Genomic DNA, 26,043 nt, shown 5'->3' with positions numbered 1-26,043 from the left:
GATGAACCGTCGCCCCAGTCTGAGGTCAAGAGCGCTCTGGAGCAGGTTTTCATCCAGGATGTCTCTGTACATTGCTGCATTCATCTTTCCCTCAATCCTGACTAGTCTCCCAGTTCCTGTCGCTGAAAAACATCCCCACAGCATGATGCTGCCACCACCATGCTTCACTGTAGGGATGGTATTGGCCAGGTGATGAGCGGTGCCTGGTTTCCTCCAAACATGACGCCTGGCATTCACGCCAAATAGTTCAATCTTTGTCTCATCAGACCAGAGAATTTTGTTTCTCATGGTCTGAGAGTCCTTCAGGTGCCTTTTGGCAAACTCCAGGCGGGCTGCCATGTGCCTTTTACTAAAGAGTGGCTTCCGTCTGGCCACTCTACCATACAGGCCTGATTGGTGGATTGCAGCAGAGATGGTTGTCCTTCTGGAAGGTTCTCCTCTCTCCACAGAGGAACGCTGGAGCTCTGACAGAGTGACCATCGGGTTCTTGGTCACCTCCCTGACTAAGGCCCTTCTCCCCCGATTGCTCAGTTTAGACGGGCGACCAGCTCTAGGAAGAGTCCTGGTGGTTCCGAACTTAAGGCTGTAACATAACAAAATGTGGGAAAAGTGAAGCGCTGTGAATACTTTCCGGATGCACTGTATGTGAAAATACATCCATATGTTCTCACACCTGTAGGTCATTCGATCTCTTTGGGTGGACGCACCATGGCTGTTTAAGTGGGGTACTGGAGACAAGCTGTGGACTTTACAGTTACAACACTTTGATAAACCTTTAAGATAGTTATATTTGTTGAGCACATTTAGCAGAATTTGTTCCTTTTTTACTTTGTTCCACAAGGGGCTACTCCAAAAAAAAAAAGGTTTTTCATGACTCATGATAATGAATAGACGGCAGGGTGATAAAAACTATTTATATGTTAGTCATATAGATATAGATATTGGCACATAATCAAATGGATTTTCAGTTCGCATATTATTATTTTCACAATGATTTTCATTCTTGTCATAAACCCATGACATAGTAATGTGATATATTTACAGGATAAACTACCTGAAATTTTGAATATTTATCAGATTAATTTCAGGAATTTCAGCAGATCTAGATGTTTTCCCCTAAGGTGCATATTATATTATTAAACACTGGAATAGTAGAAGTGGCATATAAATCTCTATGGAACAAATATTTGCTTCAGTCATACAGATGGGTTGCAACACTTTGAAATATACAAATATTACTTCATACTAATTAAATCAATACAATGCAATCTTGGACTAAGAGCCTACTCTGAGGTGGGTTTTTTTTTTACATCTTAACAGCATTTTGGCATATCTTACACAAAACTTTATTTCTGTTGATGTTCAGTAAGATTGGGTCTGTAAGTCTGACATTGAAGATGTAAGTTAAAGATGTAGTTTATTTGTTTATTGTGCCAGCCCTCATGCCACTATTCAGCTAAAGGCCCGGACACACCAAACCGACGGTTGGCTCCGTCGCAGCCCTCCAAAACACGCCAACGGAGTGTCGGCGTGCGTGACACACCGGAAAGACTCGGCCGACAGGGCGCCACCGACGTCCGACGGCCGACCGTCGGTTTGGTGTGTCCGGGCCTTAAGAAACAGAAACGGAAATTGAAAAGGCCAGTAGAGGAACACTTCTGTCAAGCACGGCATATCACAACATCCACCACATAAAATACTAAAAGAGCTATTGTATGCACAGATGACCTTCATAAAGAAGCATACTCTACTCACAACATAAGCGAAGTTGGCCTATGTTGGAAAACGTATACCATGTTCTTACTTTGTTACTGTGCATCTGATGTGCAGTGAGTGTTTTCTGGCACAAAATGGATCCAATAAATCTTCTTTCAGTTCCCTAAGAATCTGTGGACCCCAGCATGGTAGCTGCATCAATTCTACCCCTCAGGTAGTGGTAGAACCGGGAGCAGTCTGAGATCTTTTTCTGTTACTCAATACTGCACTCTAGTGGTGACATGTACATGGCATTTGTGACTGGCAGTGGCCTACTTTCGCTGAAATACAGAAAGTCCCCTGCCTTTCCTGTCTTTTTTAAATTTCAGCATGGCTATGAAACTTCCTGTGGACACACTGTTCCCCCCTGTTGTGAAACTGAGTTTTTCTTTTCTCTTCACTCTCACACACAGCCTCCCCAGAACCTCTCATCAATCAAGGATCTGCGATCATGTACCCTTTAGCTTCTCTCAGAATCACAGGTCAGCATTGAATATTTATATTTTATACTGAATGTATCCATGTCGATGTTTTCTTCCACACCTCACGTCACCGCCATAGCCACGCCCCTTCTAGGGGGTAAAAATAACGTTAATATGATTTTACCAAAATTAGTTTTATCTTAGGTAAAAGCTAATTTAGGTAAAATATTAGATTAGATATTTATTATCGGTGGATTGTATCGCTTGGCTCTTTCTTTCTTTCTATATAAATTCATTTGATCTATCCATACAAATTATATACAAAACACCGAGCTAGCTAGCTAACTAGGTTAACTAGGCTAGCTAGGTTACTTACCACTGGCTGAGTAGCTATATCTATCTATAGGGAGGACAACCGAAAAATGTATTTCCGGAAATCAACATGAATATTATGATTAAAATCTCAGCTTAACCTTAAATTAACGTGTTGTGGACAATAATTCTGCTTAGGTGGAATTTTTTTGGTGGACTGTATTGTGACCTTTAAGCGCTAATTTTACCAGCATTCCATCAATGTTACATCTATTAACATCGTACAGGGACCAGTAAAGGCTTAGAACACGCTAGCACTTAGATATTATAAGTTTGATCACCTCTACTGAGAAGTAAAAAAGTGAGAAATGTATTGGCTAACTCACGTGCACACACAGCGGTCTACATTCTAAAGCTCCACTTTGCCCTCCCTAATATCTATCTATCCGTCCGTCCTTCCGGTGAGAAAGTGTTGAGGTGATTTAACATACCGTCAATGTGCCGCCAGACTTGGCGCAGGTGTCAAACAAAGCTCTCGTTCTCAAAAACTACACACCTCTAAAAATGTCAACTTGGTATGGAAATGCTCAAGATACTTTCAGCTTTTCTGACATATAATGAATAAAACATCGGATTTTGTTGTCAAAAGTTATAGCCGATTTAGGTGAAATATCCTATTCGCGCAATGTTATGCTTACCCCCAAGAAGGGGCATGTACTTCAAAGTTCTTCAAATTACCCGGATTCGCCGGTCTGGTCTATGAGTTAAACCAGAGTTGGGTGCAGGTTCTTTGATTTAAACCAGCACAAACACACCTGATTGATCACACTAATCATAGTCCTCAATTAAAGAAATAATGATAAAAATAACAGAAAGAAATTTGCAGTTGCAAGTGACAGGCAGAATTAAGCAAACTCTTGATAATCCTCTTTGGCTTTCCTTATAGCCATTTCTAACGTAGAACGTTACCACCAAACTATCTGCTGTTATTGTTTACGATTCCCTCATACATTCATAATTAAGATGCCTCTGTGCAATGTTTCCTGCGGCATAACTGTGAAAACAGGGAAGTATGAAAAATTATTTTGAAAGAGTAGAAAAACCAGCAAGTACAACTTAAGTGGGGAAACTGCAACGTCAGATTTCTGTCAACTTGGGCAATACCTATTGCAGTTGATTGTATCTCTCTATCCTTGTGAAAAAGCAATTGCCCGCTAATCGTAATAACTGGTTGCACCACCAGCAGTAACTGCAATCCAACACATCCTATAAATTGATATCATATTGCTGAGGAGGAATTTTATCCCACTTTTCTGATATGTCATGATCAAATGAAATTCCAGAAGAGATGTCAGGATATCAGTCTGGAAAGGGTTACAAAGCCAGAGGCTCCCCTGGAGCAATGCAGGGTTAAGGGCCTTGCTCAAGGGCCCAACCAATGACTGTGCATATCTCATTGTGGCTACACCGGGATTAGAACCACCAACCTTACGTGTCCCAGTCATTTACCTTAACCACTACATTACATTACATTATTGGCATTTGGGAGACGTTCTTATCCAGAGCGACGTACAATTAGCAACAACACTACGCTACAGGCCGCCAATACCTATCTGTCTAAAATGATTATTTTATTGGTTTTAGCTACTTGCAGTCGTAGTCTGCGTTTCTTTATGACACTTTATTTTTGCACTGCTGCAGCAAATACAATGCCAGATAATGGCATATTCTAATGTCTTCATTCTTGTTCTCTTCTTGTGTCTAACTGTTTAATCTTTTTTGCTCAGTAGTAAATTCCACTTCTTCTGTTTTTAATTTAGTAGTGTGTGGCATTCTATTGGCTGCTGACTGGGTGAAAGAGGGAGGGGCTGAAGGTGAGGATGCGCTCAATCATTATTAATTTGCTTTATTAGTCACGGCATATAAATCTGTAATCATGGTTGTGCATTGGCGTCACAGTTCACATGAAGATTGCATTATTGCTTCCAAGAAGTGCAATCCATATATACAATATATCCAGAATTTTAGAACACGACACTGCAAAATTTTATATATTCCTTTAAAACACACTAAATCTAAATAATTGACATTTAGAATGATAGTTTCCATGGTCAATGTTTGTATTTTGTGTGAAGCTAAACTGAATCTCCTGTTTCCTCTATTCTGTTCTCCGACGTGGCTGCAGAAATCTCTGAACCCAGCAACTCTGTCAACATAACCATACGTGAGTGCGCTGCACAAACACAATACTACCAAAGATTTTGAAGCAGGATTTCAAAGCATACGGAATTGCCTGAATATAATGCGCAGTCAGATCTTTGAGGGGATTTTTTACATTTAAGTCTTTTACCCAAAGTGCTACACTTTCCAAAACTTTTATGAAGCTTGCTATTGCAATATACAACCTTCACAGTGATATCTCAGATACAGCAGAAATCTCACTTTGTTATCCTTCACGTGGCTTCACAGAATTCATACCCTCAGATTGTAGATTAGATTGTTATCATCACTGTATACCAGTCTCTATACTTGTAGGTCAATAGCCACTAGAGGGGGAGCAAAGATTGGTCTGGTTGAACACTTGTCTTTGATATGCAGTATATCAATTTGAATGTGTTCACAATGGATAATAAATAGGCCAAAACTTTTTGTCAAATTGACAGATACTTGTCCGAATGGAATGAATTCATATTTGTTTAATATAATTCTTCATATAATGTCAGTGCTTTATAGGGGGTGCTAACAGGTGGAAATTATGGAATTAAATCACACATCCATTACATATGAATCTGATTGTCCATAAAGTGCCCACCCGGCTCCTCTCCCCTGCAGCCTCTTTACCACCTCCTGTAGTTCTCGTTCAACCTGACTTCATTCCTGTTGGGGCAAACTACAGCGTGTATTGCCAGGCCGCACGCCACTTCCCCAACATGACCCTCAGCCTCTACTACCGCGAGTTACAGTCAGCCTCACCAGAGGAACTACAGCTGCTGGGCTCTCTGACTCTAGAGGGAACCGATACTGTCATCCGGGCAAGGCTGCCAAAGATAGCTGCTGGGGAGAGGGTGGAGTACTCCTGCAGGATGGAGGTCATCTACAGTCAGCGCCTCTACAGGTCCCCCTTCTCCGCCCCTGCCACAGCCACTGCAGGTCAGTGCCTCGGAAAGACTCGCCATAACAGCAGTTTCCAGAATTTCTAAACTTGGGGTGGGAAGATGGGGCTGAATGTCAATGTTGAAATGCACAGTACCCCACCAAAATAGTTTAAGCCTATGTGTAGCTTCAATTCAAGTCTGATGTTGCATCGGCAGTCACAGTAACTTAATACCTGTCAAGTAATTGCATTCAATTTGTCAGAGTCACTGAGTATGTTGAGGGTCGATATTTATCATATTTCCAATCTTGCATTACTGTCTATCTAGGACTCTTGTAACACGGATTTAAATGTGAGGTGCCATTTTAGTTTCAAGTATTTTAATGTGAATATAGATGGACGTATAGATTTATAAAATCTCATTCTGGCCCAATGACTGTATGAGCCCTCATAGACACTTGCATAATGTTTTTTGTGTAATGCCCTTTTCACCACCAGAGGAGGCGCCTGTGCGTCTCGTGTCCCAGTTCCAGGGCCCTGTGTGTGCAGGGAAGCTGCAGATGTTTGCAAAGGGCTCTTGGGCCCCTGTGTGCCAAGACAGGAACCAGGGGCCGTCCGACAGGGACGCTGTGGCCCTTGTGGTGTGCAGGCAGCTGCGCTGTGGTGATGTACACCAGGTCAACCCCACAAGCTCCTCTCCTGCCCATCGGGGGGAATTATTCATGGGTCCAGTGGAGTGCAGTGGGAAGGAGGCCAACCTCCGGGAGTGTTCCATCAAAGGCTTGGAAAGCTCCTGCTATAAGGGCAGGGTATTGGAGATTGTCTGCTCAGGTATGTGCGCACACACACACTCACACGCACGCAGACACGCACACACACAAGCAATTGTCCATTCAGATAACTGTCTACTTTGTCATGCAGAAGAAATAACCAGTGCTCGTTCACCTTATCAGTTAAAATCCACACTAGGCTATGCGAACGTATTCAGATCAGGGGAGTGTCCGTTGTCCCTAGTATTTAGTTCCACATTAGAAGGCCACTGTTATGCAGCAGGAATAATCAATGCTAATTCTTCATAAGCAATGTCAAGGAAGCCTTAAAAAGTTCTTGAAAACCACTGCCGAATTTGCTGAAAGGGAAGGTGACAAACAAAATAACTTTAATACTGTAAAATTGGATGACCTACCAGTTTCAAAATGTGCTGTGTAATTTGAACTCCCCTCCCCAATTGAGGAAGCTCACATTACAACCAGAAGGATTCAGTACAGGCTGAATTAGCATTGCTTATGTTGCTGTGTCGCTATAGTCAACTTAAATAATGCCACTTACAATAATTTTAACAAATAGCACATGTATCACATATCATGTTATATGTCATGAATGTTCTTTAAGTCATTTGCAAACTTGCATTCCCAGTTTTTTGTGTTTGTCTCTGGTTCTACAGATTTCCTTCCACTTCCAACACTCTCGGTCCTTGGATATGGTTGGGCCTCAAGTGTTTATGTCTACGAAAAACACGAGCTTGAAATATCCTGCACGCTGAGTCCCCAGGGGAAAACAGATGCTGCGGTACAGTTTATACGGCTTCAAATCACCGCCTGCTCAACAGAGGCCAGACCCCATTTTTTCATGGTTTTTCAACTTCTTAAGGGGATTTATTTTTCCTTTTCCAATGCTTAATGTACAGTGGCTTCAGAAAGTATTTAGCATTTTTTTTTGCAGACTTTATTTAATTAAGATTTAATTTTAAATGGATAACATTTTTGTCCATCAATCTACACTCGTGTTTTTAGAAAGTTTTGCCAATTAATTTGCTAATTTCATTGAAGTATTAAGTATTTATTCAGCCCCTTTGGCAGCAATTACAGCTTTGAGTCTTCTTGGGTAAGTCTCTACAGGTTTTCCACATTTGGATTTGGGCAGTTTATCCCATTCTTCCTGGCAGATCCTCTGAAACTCCATTAGATTGGATGGGAAGCGTCTGTGAACTGTCATCTTCAGGTCTCTCCACAGATGTTCTATGGGGTTTAAGTCTGGGCTTTGGCTGGGCGACTCAAGGACAGTCAGAGACTTGTCCCAAAGCCACTCCAGTATGTTTATGGTCTTTGTCTCACTGAAAGGTGAAAGGTCACCCCAGTCTGAGGTTGCGTGCAGATTACAGATTTCAGTTTTTGATTTTTAATAAATTAGTCATAAATGCTAAAAACATGTTTTCACTTTGTAGGTTATTTAGTGTTGATTGAAAAATGGCAATTCTATCCATTTAAAATGAAATCTACAACACAATGAAGTGTGCAAAAAGTGAAGGGGTCTGAACTTTCCCAAGCCACTGTAATTCAAAATACATAACTTTATTATTAATTTACCTTTTTATTACTAGTCATTCATTATTTAATAACTATAGAATCTTTTCTAACAACAGCATACTGTACAAAGTACCCATATTAATACAGGTACGTATTTTACTACCAGCTCAGAAATTCAGCCAAAGCCTACTACAGTTACAAATCTAGCTCTTTTGTCCTAACACGGCACTGGCATTACGTAACACCAAAGGCCTAAGATTACTGGTTATGGATCACTTTGATGACAGAGTGGGAGATTCTTAATGGAGCCTCCTAGACCTCCACTCTCTCTGTGGTTTCCCAATCTCCTGTCACAACGAATGGGTGTGCCCATACCTCAGAGCTATTCAGCCAAAAATACATCAACAACAGAAGCATCCAAGGTGAAAGATGGTTTTATAAAATAAGCGCCTGACTTGCAGTCCAAACAGCTTCACTTGTCCCACAATCTTTTCATTTGCCATGTGACAGTTATTGTGAACACATTGATACAGTATATCTGGTAGAAACATAACAGCCAGGCAGAAAAGAGAGGTTGTGAAAGTAATGCACAATTCAGGTACATTGCACTTTGCTAAAGAAGAAGATTTTATGGCCTGCTTGGGGATGCAGGTGTAGATTGCAAATCACATTGCAAACACAACTTCAGTAAACAAATGGTCCCTCATTACAGAGTGAGGGGAAAAAGACAAATACAGCTTCAGTAAACAAATGGTCCCTCATTACAGAGTGAGGGGAAAAAGACAAACAAAGCTCAGGAAAGTATTTCTTCTCTTCATTTTAACGTCAATTTCACTGGAACCCTCTCTCAGTTTGAATTGGAGGTCAGAGGTCAGACGATCTTCACTGGCCCAGCGATGCACCCTGGTCAGTCTGTGAGTTGGAGGCTGGACCCGCCTGTGTCTCCCGGGGAGTACAAGTGCTACGCTGTCGTCTATGGCTTTGACTACCGCACCAAGTCCAGCGCCAGCAACAGCGTGATCGTCACCACTGGCCGTGAGTGTCTCCGAACCCCCCTTCCCCCGGCAAACAGCAGCTCGCCACTGCGGAACCCGATATAACATAAGTTACCCAGGGGTGCAGATTACGTCTACAGACGCACCGTTGCACGTGGGCTGCAGTTATCGCTAGCTTTTTGAGTACTATCCAGCTCGATAGTTCATATGCTGTCACTCATAAATGAATCTGAGTCGTTTTGTCTTTTTGGTTTTTCATCCTTGCTCTCTCCCCACAGCCTGGTTCCCACCAAGCCCTGGGCTCATTGTTGGGGCTCTTATCACAATTCTGATTGGAGTGGGGATACTGGTCTATATGTGTGTCTGTCGCAAGCGTAAAGAGGAATCGGAATAAGATTCAGCACCCCAGGAGGCACAGATACACATCCCTATGACTGCACCATGGGCCGGAGCAGAAAACTCAGGGCACAAGGCAGAGGACCCTCAAATCAACACAGAGGACCCCTTGCCTACCCCAGGAGTGGGCACAGAGAACCCTGGATTTTCCATTGGGGAAGAGAACGCATGCTGATTTATGGAATTTAACAGAAACTGGGATGTTTTTCAAGATAGCCATGTCACTGTATTTCAGTCTATCAGTGTAGTACAATGTAATGTTTTTGTTTGATCGCAATTTGTTTGTTTGGCGTTGTTTCTGACAGATCTGTTGTATCGCTCTTTAAAATATCTTGCTATTATGAACTAGAAAACAAACGGAAATTCAGCCTTTATTGCATAGGCTCCTGAACTGCACTGTTTGGTTGCATGGTGGGGCAGTAGTACTCACCTCCCAACAAACTGTAGTCCTACTGTAGGCTTCAGTCCTGCTGGGGACTTTCTGTGTAGAGTTTCCATGTTCTCCCCATGTAGGCTTCCTCCAGGCACTCCTGTTTTCTCCCACAATCCAAAGACAAGCAGGTTAGGCTACTGTTATGTCATTTTATTCCTGTATCCAGGTGGTACAGAATGCAGCAGCCAGACTTTTGACTAGGACAAATAGAAGGGCCCATATTACGCCAGTTCTAGCGACGTTACACTGGCTTCCTATTGAATTTAGAGTCAATTTAAAAATTTTACTTATTACTTTTAAAGCTCTGACTGGCATTGCTCCAGAATATATCATTGACCTTTTAACATCATATCAAACTTCTCGCACACTCAGATCATCTTCCTTGGCATTATTGGCTGTTCCAAAGTCCAGGCTGAAAACGAAGGGTGATCGTGCTTTTTCGGTTGTAGCGCCCAGACTTTGGAATAGCCTTCCTGTGGATATCAGAACAGCTTCCTCCGTGTCCACTTTTAAGTCCCAGCTCAAGACTCACTTTTATAAAATGGCTTTTAATATTTAATGTTTGATGTTTTGTGTATTTTTATCTCTTTTATATTTTATTGTTGCTGTCTTGTCTAATTCTTGTTTTCTTTTTGTGTGCTGTTTGTGAAGCACCTTGTGCTCTTATGCTTGAAAGGTGCTGATATAAATAAAATTTACTTACTTACTTACTTACTTTTACCTAAATTAATTACCTTTTAACAAGAAATTGGTCAAAGTGGCCTTGTAAATGTGATGAACATAGGTTACACTGTCTCAATAAAATAACTGAATATCACTGAAGTGATTCTGTTATTTGGCCATACCTAAATAAATGGCTATAAATTGCCCTTGTAAATCGCTTTGGATTAAAAGCGTCTGCCAAATGACAAAAATGTAAATGTAAGTCCAACAAGTTATTTTGTCTGAAATGTACCTTTTTTTACATTTAAAGAGCAGTGCAGTTTGTCCATACACTGCCATAATAAGCATATGGACTTTGACAAGATATTGTAATGAATGGGAAATATTCAGCAGAAAATAACACACTGCACTCGTTGTGGTACTAACTGTAATTAATAAAATGTATGCACAGTGCAGTCTGTAAGTATTTGGTCAGTGGCACATTTTCTGTTCTTCTGGCTCTGTACTCCAACACATTAGATTTGAAATAAAACAATGAATATGAGGTTAAAGTGCAGACACTTAATTTGCCGGTATTTACATCCATATCGGGGTGATCCATGTAGAAATGGCCACCAGTTAGCGGCAAAAACAGGATGATTAAAGAACTTTAACTGCACTTTAACCTCATATTCATTGTTTCATTTCAAATCTAATGTGCTGGAGTACAGAGCCAGAAGAAGAGAAATTGTCCCACTGTCCATACTTATGGACTGCACTGTATATGCTAGTTCTCAAGTTCTAAAAACTCTAAACAAAAACCACCATGCAATTAACCATGCTGGAAAAAAACATATCTGGCTGAATGGAACTTTTCTGTCAAAACCATATTACCACTTATCAAAATACAATTTTTGAGATTTACTCAAGGAAAAACACTATTATGAATACACTCAGTGAGCACTTTATTAGGTATTTTTTAGACTTTAGACCTTTCCACTTTGACGTGTATGACGTGACGTGGTTTGTGTTCAGAGATGATCTTCTCCATACTACTGTTGTAATGTGCGGTTTGATTAAATTGGCTGATTAAATAATCGCATGAATAAGTGCAGGCGTTCCCAATAAAGTGCTCAGTGAATGTAGCTATATTTACTCATCAGTAGGCTTATGCCTTTTGCATTTTCAGTGTTGCACATGCAAACTATGGACACTATGGATATTAAAATGAAAAAATAAAACATTTTTATTTGTATCAGTCTGGTCACAGAACCATATCCACATCACATGTGAAATTTTCCCTGGCCAAGCAACAGAAAGTATCTCCTGGCATCCAACCCTTGAATGCTTCTATAGGAATATCACCATGTCTTCGCCATTGCTTGTAGAAGGGGCATGTGTGTGTGCGGATTCTGGTTGTAAACCATAGCGATTACCATACAGAGAAAACTTCTTCAATTAGATTCAGAAATGGTGGGAGACAAATGTTCAAAAATCTAGGGTGGGCAAGGAACCAGTTGTGGACCAGAGCAGCCCGGAGGAAACAAACAAAAATTGTGTTTCAAGTGCTGGTGTTAGTGTGTAAACATTTGAAAAAAACTGTATGACATAATTCATAAGGCATAGTCATTTATTTGGAATGTAATATCAACCATTTTATATTTTCATTGTGTGAGTCATTGTACTACTGCAAATAATATGTAAGGGATAATACTCTATAAACAAGTTAATTATTATCTGCTAATACCATGGCTAACTTGCCAAGATTTTCCCCTTTTTCTCCCAATTTGGTAGCCAATTGAACCCTGTGAACCCTAGAGATACAGCGTCCACACCCGTCCCTTGGCGGCCCAGGGGAGAACGACACGCCTTCTTCAAGCCGTCTCGTCTCACAATTGAGACCGTGATTCCGAGGCGTCCGAGGTACATATTGTGCGGCGATCAGCTAACCCTGCCAAGTCCCTCCCTCTGGAGCAGCAAGCTAATTATGCCGTTCCACGTGAGCCGGCCAGACTTGGCTTTGGCAGGACCGGGAATCAAACCCCAGTCCTCGCTATGTAACTACAGCGAACTGCAACCACAAGTCCATTGCATCTTAGCCTGTTGCGCCACAGCAGAAAGAAAGTTCCCTTTTATTTTTGAAAAAATTTTTTTAGAAACAAATGTATTAATTAAAAAAGGCCCTGTTGCTGAGAACTGTAGGGGCTTTTAAAATTTTATTTATTAATACATTTGTTTCAAAAAAAAAAAAAAAAAAAAAGAGGTGACGCAACCAGCTAAGACGCAATGGACTTGTGGTTGCAGTTCGCTGTAGTCGCACAGCGAGGAGTTGATTCCCGGTCCTGCCAAAGCCAAGTCTGCATCATCAGTTAACTGCATGTTCACTAGCTCATCGTCGCCGAAAGGAAATACATTAGGCTAATAACTAATGTTAGCTCTCAAAATAATAGTAAGCAATTTGACGCTGTATTCCAGACTTTTGTGCCATGCAACTGAACAGAGCCCTTCCCGCTTTGAACTGAAGCATAGAAAGACCTCAATACTTTGTTGGGTTTTGCAGCACAGTTATCAAAATCAGCTGGCATGTCTCATTCTTGTAGCCAGTATCGCAAAACAACATATTCAATTATAACTTCGCACTAAATGTAGTTTAATATTGAATATATTTCAGCATCTCGGGGCGTTCCGTGTCTAAGTATATTCCTCTGCGCTTGCGGCTCTGTTGTGTTACAGAGTGAATTAGAGACAATCTAGCTGTGAAAAAATTATACACACCTGTTCGATCTGTTTTCGTTAGGAAGGTTATACAAAAATAATGCACGTGACACGTCTTGGCCAATCAGAATGCCGTATTCGCCCTAGGTGTTCGGTTATTTTTCAGCCGTGTTATAGGCCGAAAAAAAAAGGTAAATAGCAGGCATTTATATAGCGCCTTTATCCAAAGCGCTGTACAATTGATGCTTCTCCATTCACCCATTCATACACCGACGGCAATTGGCTGCCATGCAAGGCCCCAACCAGCTCGTCAGGAGCATTTGGGGGTTAGGTGCCTTGCTCAGGAACACTTTGACACAGCCCGGGCGGGGCAACCCTCCGACTGCCAGACAACTGCTCTTACTGCCTGAGCCATGTCGCCCCATGTTGCCCCATGTTGCAAGATATGCAAATCTATACCCATATCCCTTACTTATATGAAAGTCAACAAAAGTTTCTGTGGAAAAAGTCAAACAAGAAACAAGAGACCACATGAATGCAGAACTCAGATTTATTTAGGTTTTTTCTCCTGGTGTGGCAGGCAATTACAATTTTTAAATGAACCTTTCACATGAGCCTTTTTGGTCTCAAGTACAAAACAAAACCACAAGAAAAGCCTTTTCAAAATCCTCCCTATTTTCCCTCAAAGACTGGGCAGAAGCTCATACGCCGTGAATTTAATCTAAGCAGCCAAGCTTCATGGAGGGTGCGTGTGTGTGTGTCAGGAGTATTGTGTGTACTTCATAGTATAAAGGCTACCTTTGCAGCTCAAAACACAGCAATACTGGAACTAGAGTGAAAATGTATCAAGCAGCATCTTGGCGTCGTTAGCTACCTGAGACAAATGAGACAGACTTTATCTTTCTATCTAATGACTTTTATCATTAGAAATCTTGAGCAATACAGTTAAACAAACTGTAAAACAAACAGCTGAGACTGTATTAACAGGCTTACAGTCAGGACTGTTGCAGCCATGGTAAGAGCAATCACCCCATAGTACTGTGTTGCTGTGCAACATGAAGGTAGTCTGACGGACTGACACACAGGAGGGATCTGCCAAGCTTTCTTCTTGGTCAATTTGTACAATTTACCTATTACTGACTTTTTGTTTGAAATATTTGTGAAGGAAGACTGTTTCAGCAGAGCGGTTGAGTAAATGATATGTACCACCATATTGTGTATTTGCTGTAGAATGAATTTGAGAGCACAGCAGATGCTGGCATCTGTAGATCTGGAAAACTGCATGCAGGTGTAGGTACTGGTTCAGGATTTTCTCATTCCCCAAATTCTGTGGCTGGACTGTGATCTTGGACATTTTAGGACGGAATAACATATATTTTTTTCCCAAAAGGCTTACATCGTTATGGATCAAACCATCAAAATATAAAAATAGGTTTTTGTATTGTCTTCGGAATGAGAAATCGGTGGAGGTGATAAACAGGGCAAGGGTGAGGCTGATATCTTAGCTGCATACTGAGTTCCCTGGATTGTTGGAATGCTAATGCTTGGCAGTAGTATTTTGCACCTGTGAGGATTAATATCTAAGGGTAGGCAGTTGGGTAGGAGACACGGGGCATCGGAAGCATTGTCAGATTCCTAATAACGCTTGTTGCTGTATCCACTGTTGCTGTATCCACCGCTGCTGTATCCACCGCTGCTGTGTCCACCGCTGAACAAGCTGCTTTGCCCGCTGCTGTAACCAGCACTTCCTCCTCCATATCCTCTTCCATACCCACTGCTTCCTCCGCTGCTGGCTAAAGCTGTAGAAGTGACAGAGAAGGGTAAGGGTTTGCTAGACGAGGCAAAACTACTGTCAATTTGGTGAGAATGCTTTTAATGTTTTCTAATTGCAAGAAAAAATAACAGTACAAGAGTAAAATACTCGCTAAGACCGATTTATTTTGCGGTGAGGCAGTAAGAGACACAATCGGAACGGTTTTACCATTTCACGGCTTTGTTTTATCTGACACTGTTCTGGAAATCATTGAAAACATTTTCTGTATTTTGTTATTTAACTTTATACATTTTTAACAAGAAGGTGCCCAGCTTACAGAGCAAGCTTGATCAGGCCCTCCACGGGGAATCAAAGAAGAGAGGGAGATTACTCACTACTGCTGGTGGTCTGCTGCACATGTATTGTTGCGTCTTTACCTCCAGTGACCAGCCTGTGGAGAGATTTTAACAGCATCTTGAGTGTCATATGATATGCCATCAATTGGGCATCACTGGGAAAACCATGTGTCAGCCTGCCTCTATTGCCCAAACACCCTGCAGTGGAGCAGAGGCTGATGGAGAGCTACAATGATTCTAAGCAGATCTATGGTAAGGCAAGGTAGAAAATCCACATCAACAAAGAGACAGACAAGAGCTCTAGTCACTGCCATCATGTTCCCAGCAATTACTCCTCACCTGTCTTCCTCTCCTTCCAGCAGCTTCCTGTAGGTGGCGATCTCGATGTCCAGGGCCAGCTTGACGTTCATCAGCTCCTGGTATTCGCGCACCTGGCGGGCCATGTCCTGCTTTGCTTTTTGCAGGGCATTCTCCAGGTCCTTGATTCGGGCCTTAGCATCCTTCACTGCCAACTCACCACGCTCCTCTGCCTCAGCAATCTGAGCTTCCAGGTTGGCACGCTAACAAAAGTGACAGAACAGGTGAGTTTTGTTTTCAGTACGATGTACGTTTTTGACAAAAGGATTGTATTGTATTGTTGCTTATTGTTCATGTAGAATTGTGACGGTAACGGTCAAATTGTGACTCTTCATTTTGAAACTTTCATTCCGTGTGAAAGTCCTTGCATTGTCATGCCTAATGCCTTACTTTGAAATCATAGTAAAAGGCAACCATAGTACTCATCGTTTCAGAAAGAGGTTTGAAATGGCTTTCTCACCTGTCCCTTGACGGCCTCAATCTCGTTCTGCAGGCGGCTGATGTACCGGTTCAGTTCGGCGATCTCAGATTTGGTGCTGCGCAGGTCTTCACCATGCTGCCCGGCGGAGGACTGCATCTCCTCAAGCTGCAAGGCGTGGAAGAAAAAAATAAAATAAAAGTCTCTTCTAACTTGCACACATTTCTTTTACAGAGGAAGTATAAATATGTTGTACTCTTGTTTTCAATGCCTTACCTTCTGGTGGTACCAGGACTCTGCCTCGGCGCGGCTGCGGTTGTTGATGTCCTCATACTGGCCGCGCACTTCGGCCACGATGGAGTCCATGTCCAGCTTGCGGCTGTTGTCCATCTCCACCACCACAGAGGTGTCCTTCACCTGGCTCTGCAGCTCATCCAGCTCCTGAGGACACAGTAAAAGATGACTGCTTAGCATTTTTTGTTTAAGCTCTCAGTGTTCTCACATTGGCTGATTTCCAGGTGAAACAGACTGTCAGAATCCTCAAGACGAAGGTTGACACCCTGGTCATTTTGTTCTCATAGTTAAACATTCTTACTCTCATAAAAAATACCATTACCAAATACCATTGCACTGATGTATCATGATTTTGGTCTTAAGTTAGGTTGTACATTTTTTTTTCTTTCATATCCAGAATAGGGAACCATAGCCCCACAGCACTGCTGGCTAGAAAACTTTCACAAGCTTATTAGACCACTTACCGCTGCATAGATGGACTTGAGGAAGTTGATTTCATCCTGAAGAGCATCAGCCTTAGCCTCCAGCTCTACCTTGTTCAAGTAAGCGCCATCAACATCCTAGTGTGGTAGAAGATAATTTCACTGTAGCTAATTTTAGAAGAGAAGGAACTATGTCATCACACATACAGGAATGGTTGCACAAGGAACATGGCTCACTTGACAAACTTACCTTCTTGATTAGGACAAATTCATTCTCTGCACCAGCACGTTTGTTGATCTCATCTTCGTACCTACAAAGCAAAGGCACAAATGAGGACAGTGACTCCTGAATCTCTGGGCTGTGGTGGTGGTCAGCAAAATAGAAACCATATCCTCTCTCCCCCCATTGTATTGTACATTATTTTTATGCATTTCACCTGCAGAAACAATGTTCAACTTCTGGAAAGTGTCTCTCTAAGTGGTCATGGATCACCTACTTGCATTTGAAGTCTTCCACCTGGCCCTGCATGTTCTTCAGCTCTCCTTCCAGCTTGAACTTCTCATTGCCCAGGTTGTCCAGCTGTCTGCGCAGGTTGGCGATGTAGGCCTCGTACATGGCGTCGATGTTGGAGCGGGTGGTGGTCTCGTTCTGGAGGAAGCTCCACTTGGTTTCCAGCATCTTGTTCTGCTGCTCCAGGTAGCGCACCTGTGGGAGGAGGGGCCACAGAGTGAGTGTGTTCACCTTTTTGATTCTCTTGATTCCTCAGGTCATCACAATTAGGCTGGGGCCCCCTTTAGATGTCATCATCAAGTTTAGGAAAAAAGGGTGATTTCATTTGTAATGGTTTTAGACATGAATTAATGACACATCTTAGCGGTACTGGATAGCCGCCACACCCTCTACAACGGGACTGACCTGTTCTCTCTCCCATCCTGGGGGTGGCTGTGGTAAGCTGCAGGTTTTATCAGTAATGACAACATGACTCAATGGTGTGACTCACCTCCTCTGAAGTCTGTTTGGGAGGTAGTCACTGAGCTGAAAAGGTGTTTATGTCTAGTACTGCGCTGTGTACATCATACTTTTCTGAAAAAAGCCTTTCAATTGGTACACAAGGGCAAGGCTCAGGCCACTCCCATGTACATATGGCTAAACATACATACAGCATTGAGTATTCCTGCTGTGGTTTTCCACGCCTGAAATGTTCTTTTGTCATGGCTCATGACAAGTTGAACAATGGTGACTTGTTTGTTTCTTTATTAATGCCCTCTGGGATACTTGCGGATATAAAAAGGTCCATACCCTGGCACAGAGCTTAAAACAAAGAAGCACATCTGTTTCACTATCAAACATTAATCAGATGTCTGCTCCTCTTTCAAGCGGTTCTCTTGCATAAAGAGGTTTTGTGTGAATGCTGGTACCAGCACAAAGCTTGACAGTGAGTCATTTCGACAGATGAGTTCACACGCCAGCGCCTTTCGTTCAGTTTTCCAAGCGAAGGACAGGTGTGGCTCAATTCTACGCTGGCCGCGCAGAATGGATATTGTTTTAGATGCAGCTAGCGCTTAGTTTTCTTTGCAAATGATGGGTGTTTCTTGTGTACTTTAAAGCAGGGATGAGAGAATTGGCAGAGCGAGTGCATGTCTGCTTCTTTCCCAGGGGGCACAATGGAGCACAGTCCTCCTGCATACCTGTCACTGAAAACCCATAATTATATAAGCATACACTTCAGCCTGCACTTCCCCTCTTCTGGTGTCGATGGCACGTCGACGTGGTAACAAATACATTTCCTGCATCATCCACTGAATGGAGCTTGCAAATCTGCCTCTGAAACCATATAACCCTCATCCCTTAAAAATAAATGTAAAGAAACTTTTTTTTTCTTCGGAAATACTATTTGGCAAATAAGGTCTGTTTGTGAAGAAAAGTCAAATATACCTAAATTGTTAAAAATGTTTTTTTAAGTAAAAGTAGCATTCATTTTGGAATTTGGTTTTTGGAATGTCTTTTTCAAAAGTCAATGTTCCAAAACTCCATTACGTTCAATTGTCAGGAGTGATAGTTAAATCGGCATGCTGCAGTTACGAATGATCTAATCACATGCATGTGATCTTAGACGTTAAATGGTTAATATCTGAATCCAGACATTCGGACTTTGGACTCATGCCCTCGGTCTCATTCAGGTGAGCACCAGTGAGCTACTGCTGCACACGTAGCAGGCTGGCCCCCGCCCTTGTTTAGAGAGCAGTGGCAGTCACTGCATCTGGCCCGGGCTGGGCTCCGTGCTCACCTTCCCTGACCCAGAACACAGAGGCAACGGCTTCGCATTGTATCGGGCCATCGAAGCGAGGCACGCTGTAACGGGAGAGGCTTTCGGGTAATTAAACGCAACACAAGGAGGCCGTTTCCTTTCCTGGAAGACGGATCTTGGGTCACCATTGTCACAGGAGGTTCATAAAGGGACCGGGAGCTCGGTTCTGCCTCTCGCCTTTCACGGACGTTTGGACCTGAGATTGCGTTTTCAATCCGCACAGTGCAGCGAGGGGCGAAGGGAAACGTTGGGCTTAACCTGTTGCATAATTCACTGCACACAGCAGCAATGCAAAACACAAACGGCAGTCTACAGAGGATTGTATTAGATTGCATTGGATCACATCAAACCAGTGCAGCCTCCGCTATACATAAAGGATTCCTGGGGTACTTTTAACTGCCTAATTATAAAGCACATATCAGATACACATGCACAGTGAAATGAGATAGCAGATACTCATGGCCATTCATGTCATGGATGCTGTCCGATTGCCGCTCTGTGAAGGGAGGACTCACTTTATCGATGAAGCTGGCGAAGCGGTTGTTGAGACCCTTGATCTGCTCCTTCTCCTGCGTGCGGACGGTCTGGATATTGGGGTCAATTTCCAGCCTGAGGGGGGTGAGCAGCTGCTGGTTGACGACCACCGCGGTGACGGGGGCAACGTAGCCCTGCCCGCCGCCGAAGCCAGAACTGCCGCCGTAGCCAGAACCGCCGCCGAAGCCCTGGCCACCACCGAAGCCATGGCCACCACCGAAGCCCAGGCCACCACCGGAGCCATGGCCACCACCGAAGCCCAGGCCACCACTGGAGCTGCTGCTGAAAGAGCCGACGCGCCCGCTCGCTCCATAGCTGCTGAAGCCGCTGCCACCGCCGCCCCCCACGCGCCGCACCACAGAGCTCTGCCGGGTGCTCCCAGGACCGCTGTAGGAAAAGGCGGAGAAATTCCCACCGCCGCCGCCACCGCTGCGGCTAACGCTCATACTGCTGCTTTTGCGAAAACTGTTCATGACCGCTGCTTCTTCGTGAGGAGAGTGAGGATAAAGGTCGAAAAAATTTAAAGATGCAGACAGAGAGCACGCAAGCTCAAGCAAATCAGAGAGAATGAACCTGGATGGAGCGAGCTACCTCACGCAAGGAGAGTCAAGTCCCTCTGTGAGCGGCTCAGTCAGGGCCGGGCCCCTTTAAATCCTTGTTACTGGAAGGGGGGGCGGGGTGGAGATTGTAGAATGCTGCTACCTGCAGCTCTCTTCACTCTCACTGTCTGGCCCCTCCCTCCCACCCACCCAGCACACCGGCTGTTCCCGGTGGGACCCGCCCATCCTGTCGGACAGGTAGGGAGTGAGTGAAAGCTGATAAGCTGGGACTCTGCCACGCATAAGGTTCGCCTGGGGAAAGGTTTGTTAATTAAAAAAAACTTTAGCTAATGCCAGACAGCCTTTTTTCTTATTCTTTCTTGATTCTTTGGCCCCATAACTGAGGAGTACTTTTAAACTCCATCAGCAGGTATCTGAAATATGCATCACATGCACACTTATACCCACAACATGGGCAACTTTGAGAAGAGGGTAAAGCCGTACACTTCGGCTCAGGAGGTAGCAGCGGTTGTCTGGCAGTCAGGAGGTTGTCCTGGGTGTGTCCCTGAGCAAGACACCTAACTCCCAAGCTCCTGAAGAGATGGTTGGTGCCTTACATGGCAGCCAATCACCGTTGGTGTGTGAGTGTGTGTATGAATGGGTGAATGAGAAGCATCAATTGTACAGCGCTTTGGATAAAGGCGCTATATAAATGCCAACCATTTACCATTTTGACGTTACATTTTTTAATCAAAGTGTGCAGCTTTTTGAGTTTTGGCTGCTCTCCTCATTTTAGAGGCTGAAAAGGCGTAGGCACAACGCCTTTTTGCAGCTATGCTGCACTGCCTGCAGGACGGTCCCTCCCTGCATCTGAACTGTCATTCCTCACTGCACTGGCCGGATAACGGAAGCGCTTAGAAAAGGCAAACCCAGCTGCACTTGTCAATGGAGGCTCAACATCGGCAAACCGGCGCCATTACTGTACGTGCCGAAATGCTGCAAACCAAACTGGCAGGCGGTGTCAATTACATGTTTTTGTCATGCAGGAAAGTGCAAGTATAGCTTTACAGGTAAGTTCATCTGGCAGCCAGCCGTGATTCTGACAGGTAGAGCCATACTTCATAACTTCATGCGATTTACAGCTGCATCACTTGAATGTGAAACACATCAGGGGTTGTTCCGGGTGGGGCTCTTCCCTCAGGCTCTGGTTCATCAGGTGAACAGTGGGTGTGGAGCCTACCTCGGCCACAGATTATGTGCAGGTGCATTAAAAAACTATCACAGATAAAGTTAGAAAGGAAATTCAAAGGGCTGATTCTCTTTGTGACCCTCATCAATTGTGGGCGACAAACAGATGAGGGTCACAAGCAATAAGAAACCTTATAAAAGGTTGCTGGTTATCGAAGGGGGGCCTCTCCGCCAATCTGCGAACAATTTATTGAAGATGAACATCATGAAAAGCCAGCGCCGAATGAGTGAATAACAGAAATACAGTATGGGCAACGAAGAAAGATGGGGAAAAAAAGAATTGTGGCGAGAGAAAGCCTTTTCTCATGGGAGAGACATATGAAGCAACGCCCTTGAACACACAAAAATGCTCTGTCTTTGGTACAAACAGAAGGCAGGTCTTCAGTCATCAGATCAGTGGGCTTAGTGACAGGGTGCTGTTGGAGCAACGGGCTGATGCCACAACGAATTGATGAACATATCAACGGTGCAATGCGATCTTTCTGGTTTGGCGACTGCTGCCTCTTAAAAATATTTGCGGCGGTTGAATGTCACAATAAATCAAGTCCAGAGTCCCCAAATGCTCTGTTCACATTGTACCAACAATGTGCATTGCATTAAAAATCCCGATTTTGAAATGCTACAGTATGACATACATTTCTCATCTTTAACTCCAATCCCACTTGATAAAATATTTCCTGCATCTGTATAGTCACAAAATCTCTGAGATTGATATTACCTTTGAAATGGGAACAGGGGAAAGCAAAGTTAATGTTTAGATGCTAATAAAATATATGCAACATTTCATGGGAGGAATAAAACAGCCCCACAACCGTGCTAACTTAAACCCTTCTGCCTCTTGAAGCATTTTACCTCATCTGTGTCTCACTGATGAAAGAGAAGTGGAAGAATGGAATGGAAGGCTGAATGAAAGAAAGGACGAAAGAAAGAACAACATTAGCTCAGGAAGTAGCAGCGGTTGTCTGGCAGTCAAAAGGTTGCCCTGGGTGTGTCAAAGTATCCCTGTGCAAAACACCTAACCTAATAGTTCCCGACGAGCTTGTAGGTGCCTTGCATGGCAGCCCATCACCGTTGGTGTGTGTGGGCGTGTGAATGAGAGGCATTAATTGTAAAGTGCCTTGAGTAAAAGCGCTATATAAATGCAGTCCATTTACCATTTACCATTCAGACAGAGAGAGAGGGTGGGTGTGGAATAATGCACAGAATGTGTCAGGGTGGGTGGGGTATCCCAGCAGAATGTGTCACTGTCAGCTGGAGGGGAGACTGGTGACCCCCTCCCAAGGGACAGGCCCGCTGAGGGGCTGCAGGTTCTGCAGGTCGAGGAGTGGCAATGGGCTTGGCTCCAATATTCACCGTCTTGGAATTCAGCACTAAGCCAATAGAGAAAGCCCTGGGAGAGAGAAAGGCTCCCTCTCCGTAGTGAAACGAGCCACTGTAGTAATAGTGGGCACCGTGCGTTCTCATGGCAACAAAACCGTGCCAAAACACATTGAGCTCATCCAGGTTACATCATGGGAAAACAGTGTGAGTGGAGCCTAACAAGAGCAGCAAGGAGAAAGAAAATAATAGAAGAGCATATGTGTCAGGCACACTCACACACACACACACACACACACACACACACACGCACACTCACGCACACACATATACACACACACACACATACACATACACACACACACACACACACACATACACACACACACACACGCACACACTAACACACACATACACACACTCACAGACACAGACACACACACACGCACGCACGAACGTACAGTATACACACAGTGACCACTTTATTAAGTACACCTTTCTAGTACTCTTTTTGCCCACAGAACAGTATGAATTCTTCATGGCATGGATTCAGCAAACGTGGCGTTACAAAGCATGAGTGATATAAATGCGATCTAATAGACTTTCACCATGGTAGGATTATTGGTGGCAGTGGTGAAAACGCACCACTGTAGTAGCCAATCGTCTTGTGCTCCTCATTCTTGGAAAAAATAGGAAAAAGACTAAGACCATTGTACATCAGTTTTTAGTCGCTATATTGTGAAATATGCATATCATCATGGTGGATCTACAGCATGATGTCACATGCCGAATCACAACGGCATACATTATTTGTAGGCCCTGGATCAGGTACGTACCGAAACCAGACTTGCATTCTTGTGGAGTTGCCTATGTTCTTATCAGACCGCACTTCCAAGAGCACAAGGACGTATATGGATTTGAGATGCAAAGCATGCTTGTGATGTGAGGATAGCCAAGCTACCACTACAAAACAGGCAGTGGCAGCATTTCCTGAATCTGACACCCCTGTGAAATGTATCTAATGTCTTTGTTAGGCAGCTTTAATATGGGGTATAGCTTCGTTCCAATTGTACACCAATTATAACCTACTTAAACTATGAAAGTGAACAAAATGTCTCTTACATCCACTGTTCTCCAGCTAGCTAATGCATTATGTTTGCTTAATTAACAATTGCTTTTTATACCCACAGAAATATAGGGCTTACTGCAACAAGGGTAGGCTTGGCTAATTTGATTACACCCAAGATAGGACCAACACAAGTTAGCCATGCAGTTTTGAAACACTCTTGCCAGTGTTTACTGCAGCACACAACTCTGTGCGCCTTGGCAACCCATTACAACTGAAATTAGTACAAAATTATTTAACAGATCAAGTTAAAGATTGAGATGAATCAATGGACTCCTTACTGGTGAAAGTGTGGACACATAACCATCAAACATGAAAAGCACTTAATTAAGAAAAATGAACAGATTCTGGGATTGTAATTGTCGTTGGAACAAAAACCAGCATACAATTTTGGTCCCCCAGAACGGATGTTGGTTGCAGACATACAGGATATATGTACTCTACAATGGACAAACCTGTGCCCTTCTTCCCTGGGGCCAGAGCTGGTGGAGGAAGAAGCAGACAAAGACAACATTACAAATACGAGTCAAAAACAAATGAGGTGCAGCCAAAACAAGGCAAGGGAAATGAGTGGCCTTTGTGTTTTTAAACCTGCTGTTTTGTCCCAGCACATCCGTGCAGCCTGAGTGCGGGTGTACGGAGTGAGTGTGACCAGCTTCGACTGACTCATCCTTTTTCCAGCAAGTGGGAATGCTGTTTCATGTGAAAACCCTCAAGGAAAGTTTTATTAGTTCAGTGGAGTGTAAAGTGCCACTGCATTGTTCATGGATTTTAGTATTTTTAATCTACCCTTCCAGGCTCTTTATTTCCTTGAGAGGCTGTATTAAAAGAATATAAACGAGTTGTAAAGATAATATTTAACCATTGAAGCATGCCAAATGGCATGTGTGCCAGCAGCTAAGTTGTCAGTCCCAGTATGGGTGCGGTTGACACCGCCCAGGGTGGTGGTAGAGCGGAAATCTCAATCATTGCCTCAGAGTGCTAAAACAGGTTTGCTTGCAGATGTGGCACCAGAAAAAAATAAAATCGAATCCTGTCTTACTGTTTGTGGATGTACCCATGCAATCTACATCTATATTTCCCCAGTCCACTCATTCCTGTCATTTAGCAGTCATTCTTATCCAGAGCAACTTACTGTAAATGTTTTGCTTAGTGTCCATTTATACTGCTGGATATACTGCATTCTGAGGCATAAAAAATACATTGCTCACTTGTACAATGGCAGCACCCTATCTGGGAATCTACCCTGAAAACTTAGGGTTACAAGGCTAGTTCCCTAACCGCTATACTACTAACAAGACCATTGCCTCAAGGTAATTTAAATGACAAAATAAGTGCATTACAAATCTTTTCCATGAATATTATCCAAGTGGGAGTGCATGTATTCCACAATTTCAAATAATGTGGAGAACTGGAACATATTTTATGTTCTTGAGCACTATGGGAATGTAATGTGCTTAAGTAAATTTAAAAATGAATACACTATAACCTCTGTCGATACACCTTAAACTTTTTACTTACAAAAGAAAAAAAAAAAGACAAAACACCAGTATTGGCAGAATTGTATCACTCATCAAATGGCATAATTCAGGACAGCTGGGTGCATCTAATGGTATTGTGTTTTTTGTGGACTAATGGCTGTATCATTAATCAAGGAAAATTATTAATTACAGGCTGAGTCCAATAATCAGTTTAAAGGGAGGTTTTCTGCCCCATCAATTTTCAGTTCAGCACACACCACTGGACACACACCTGCAGAGTTAAAATGATTTGAGGTCAACACGGAGAGTAAAGTACACGATTCTCTTCAGACAGATGTCATGTGCACACCGTTACCAATAGCGACACAGGCCATGCCCCCTCTGGCATAGTGTGAATGAGCGTGCATGTGCGTGTGTGCCCGTGTGTGTGCATCTTGGAAAACTGAAAGGTACAGTAATAGCAAGTAGATTTACAAAGTACTGACAAATAAGTCATGTAAGTTTGTATCTGAACTGAACTGAACTGAAGTACAATTCAGCAGCAGTGTAGATATCTGTTCTGGAACACTAAAAGAATAAATGCACAAATAATGAGAATTCAACAACAATAAATCATGGTTTTTGCCCTAAGCGTTGTTGAAGGTATCTCTGCCCACTTTTGTGATGTTCCAGTGAGATGACTTACTTCATATGCTCGTAGTCACGACTTTTCATAAGAATAACCAGAATCTGTGTGGGAACCAAGTTGTTATTTATGCTTTATCTGAATAGTCATGTATATTTAGGCCACTTGAATCTTATCTAGTTAGGATCCCTATT

At 43.1% G+C, this 26,043-nt stretch overlaps 2 protein-coding genes across 3 annotated transcripts; one reads left to right on the top strand and one right to left on the bottom strand.

The window, feature by feature from the left end:
• Positions 1-2,118: 2,118 nt before the first annotated feature.
• si:dkey-195m11.11 (scavenger receptor cysteine-rich type 1 protein M130) lies at positions 2,119-10,530 on the top strand. Of its 2 annotated transcripts, none has more exons than XM_061218687.1 (8): positions 2,119-2,237; positions 4,310-4,363; positions 4,675-4,713; positions 5,322-5,639; positions 6,082-6,414; positions 7,028-7,152; positions 8,741-8,924; positions 9,163-10,530. In XM_061218687.1, exons 1-8 carry the CDS (start codon positions 2,207-2,209, stop codon positions 9,276-9,278), a joined length of 1,200 nt encoding a protein of 399 aa, XP_061074671.1. In that variant the 5' UTR covers positions 2,119-2,206; the 3' UTR covers positions 9,279-10,530. The 2 variants fall into 2 exon arrangements, with proteins under 2 accessions (XP_061074671.1, XP_061074672.1); XM_061218688.1 differs by having other exon boundaries at positions 2,171-2,237; positions 4,313-4,363.
• A 3,072-nt stretch (positions 10,531-13,602) lies between these two features.
• LOC133109818 (intermediate filament protein ON3-like) lies at positions 13,603-20,151 on the bottom strand. The gene is made up of 9 exons (XM_061219464.1): positions 19,495-20,151; positions 17,168-17,376; positions 16,921-16,981; positions 16,713-16,808; positions 16,231-16,395; positions 15,997-16,122; positions 15,519-15,739; positions 15,219-15,274; positions 13,603-14,869 (listed from the first exon to the last, which is right to left on the bottom strand). Exons 1-9 carry the CDS (start codon positions 19,984-19,986, stop codon positions 14,706-14,708), a joined length of 1,590 nt encoding a protein of 529 aa, XP_061075448.1. The 5' UTR covers positions 19,987-20,151; the 3' UTR covers positions 13,603-14,705.
• Positions 20,152-26,043: the final 5,892 nt, after the last annotated feature.

This window comes from Conger conger, chromosome 14, assembly GCF_963514075.1.
Source record: "Conger conger chromosome 14, fConCon1.1, whole genome shotgun sequence".
NCBI classification, from domain to species: Eukaryota; Metazoa; Chordata; class Actinopteri; order Anguilliformes; family Congridae; genus Conger; species Conger conger.
Note: the sequence above shows the minus strand (reverse complement) of the source record. Positions and strands in the feature narration are given on the sequence as shown.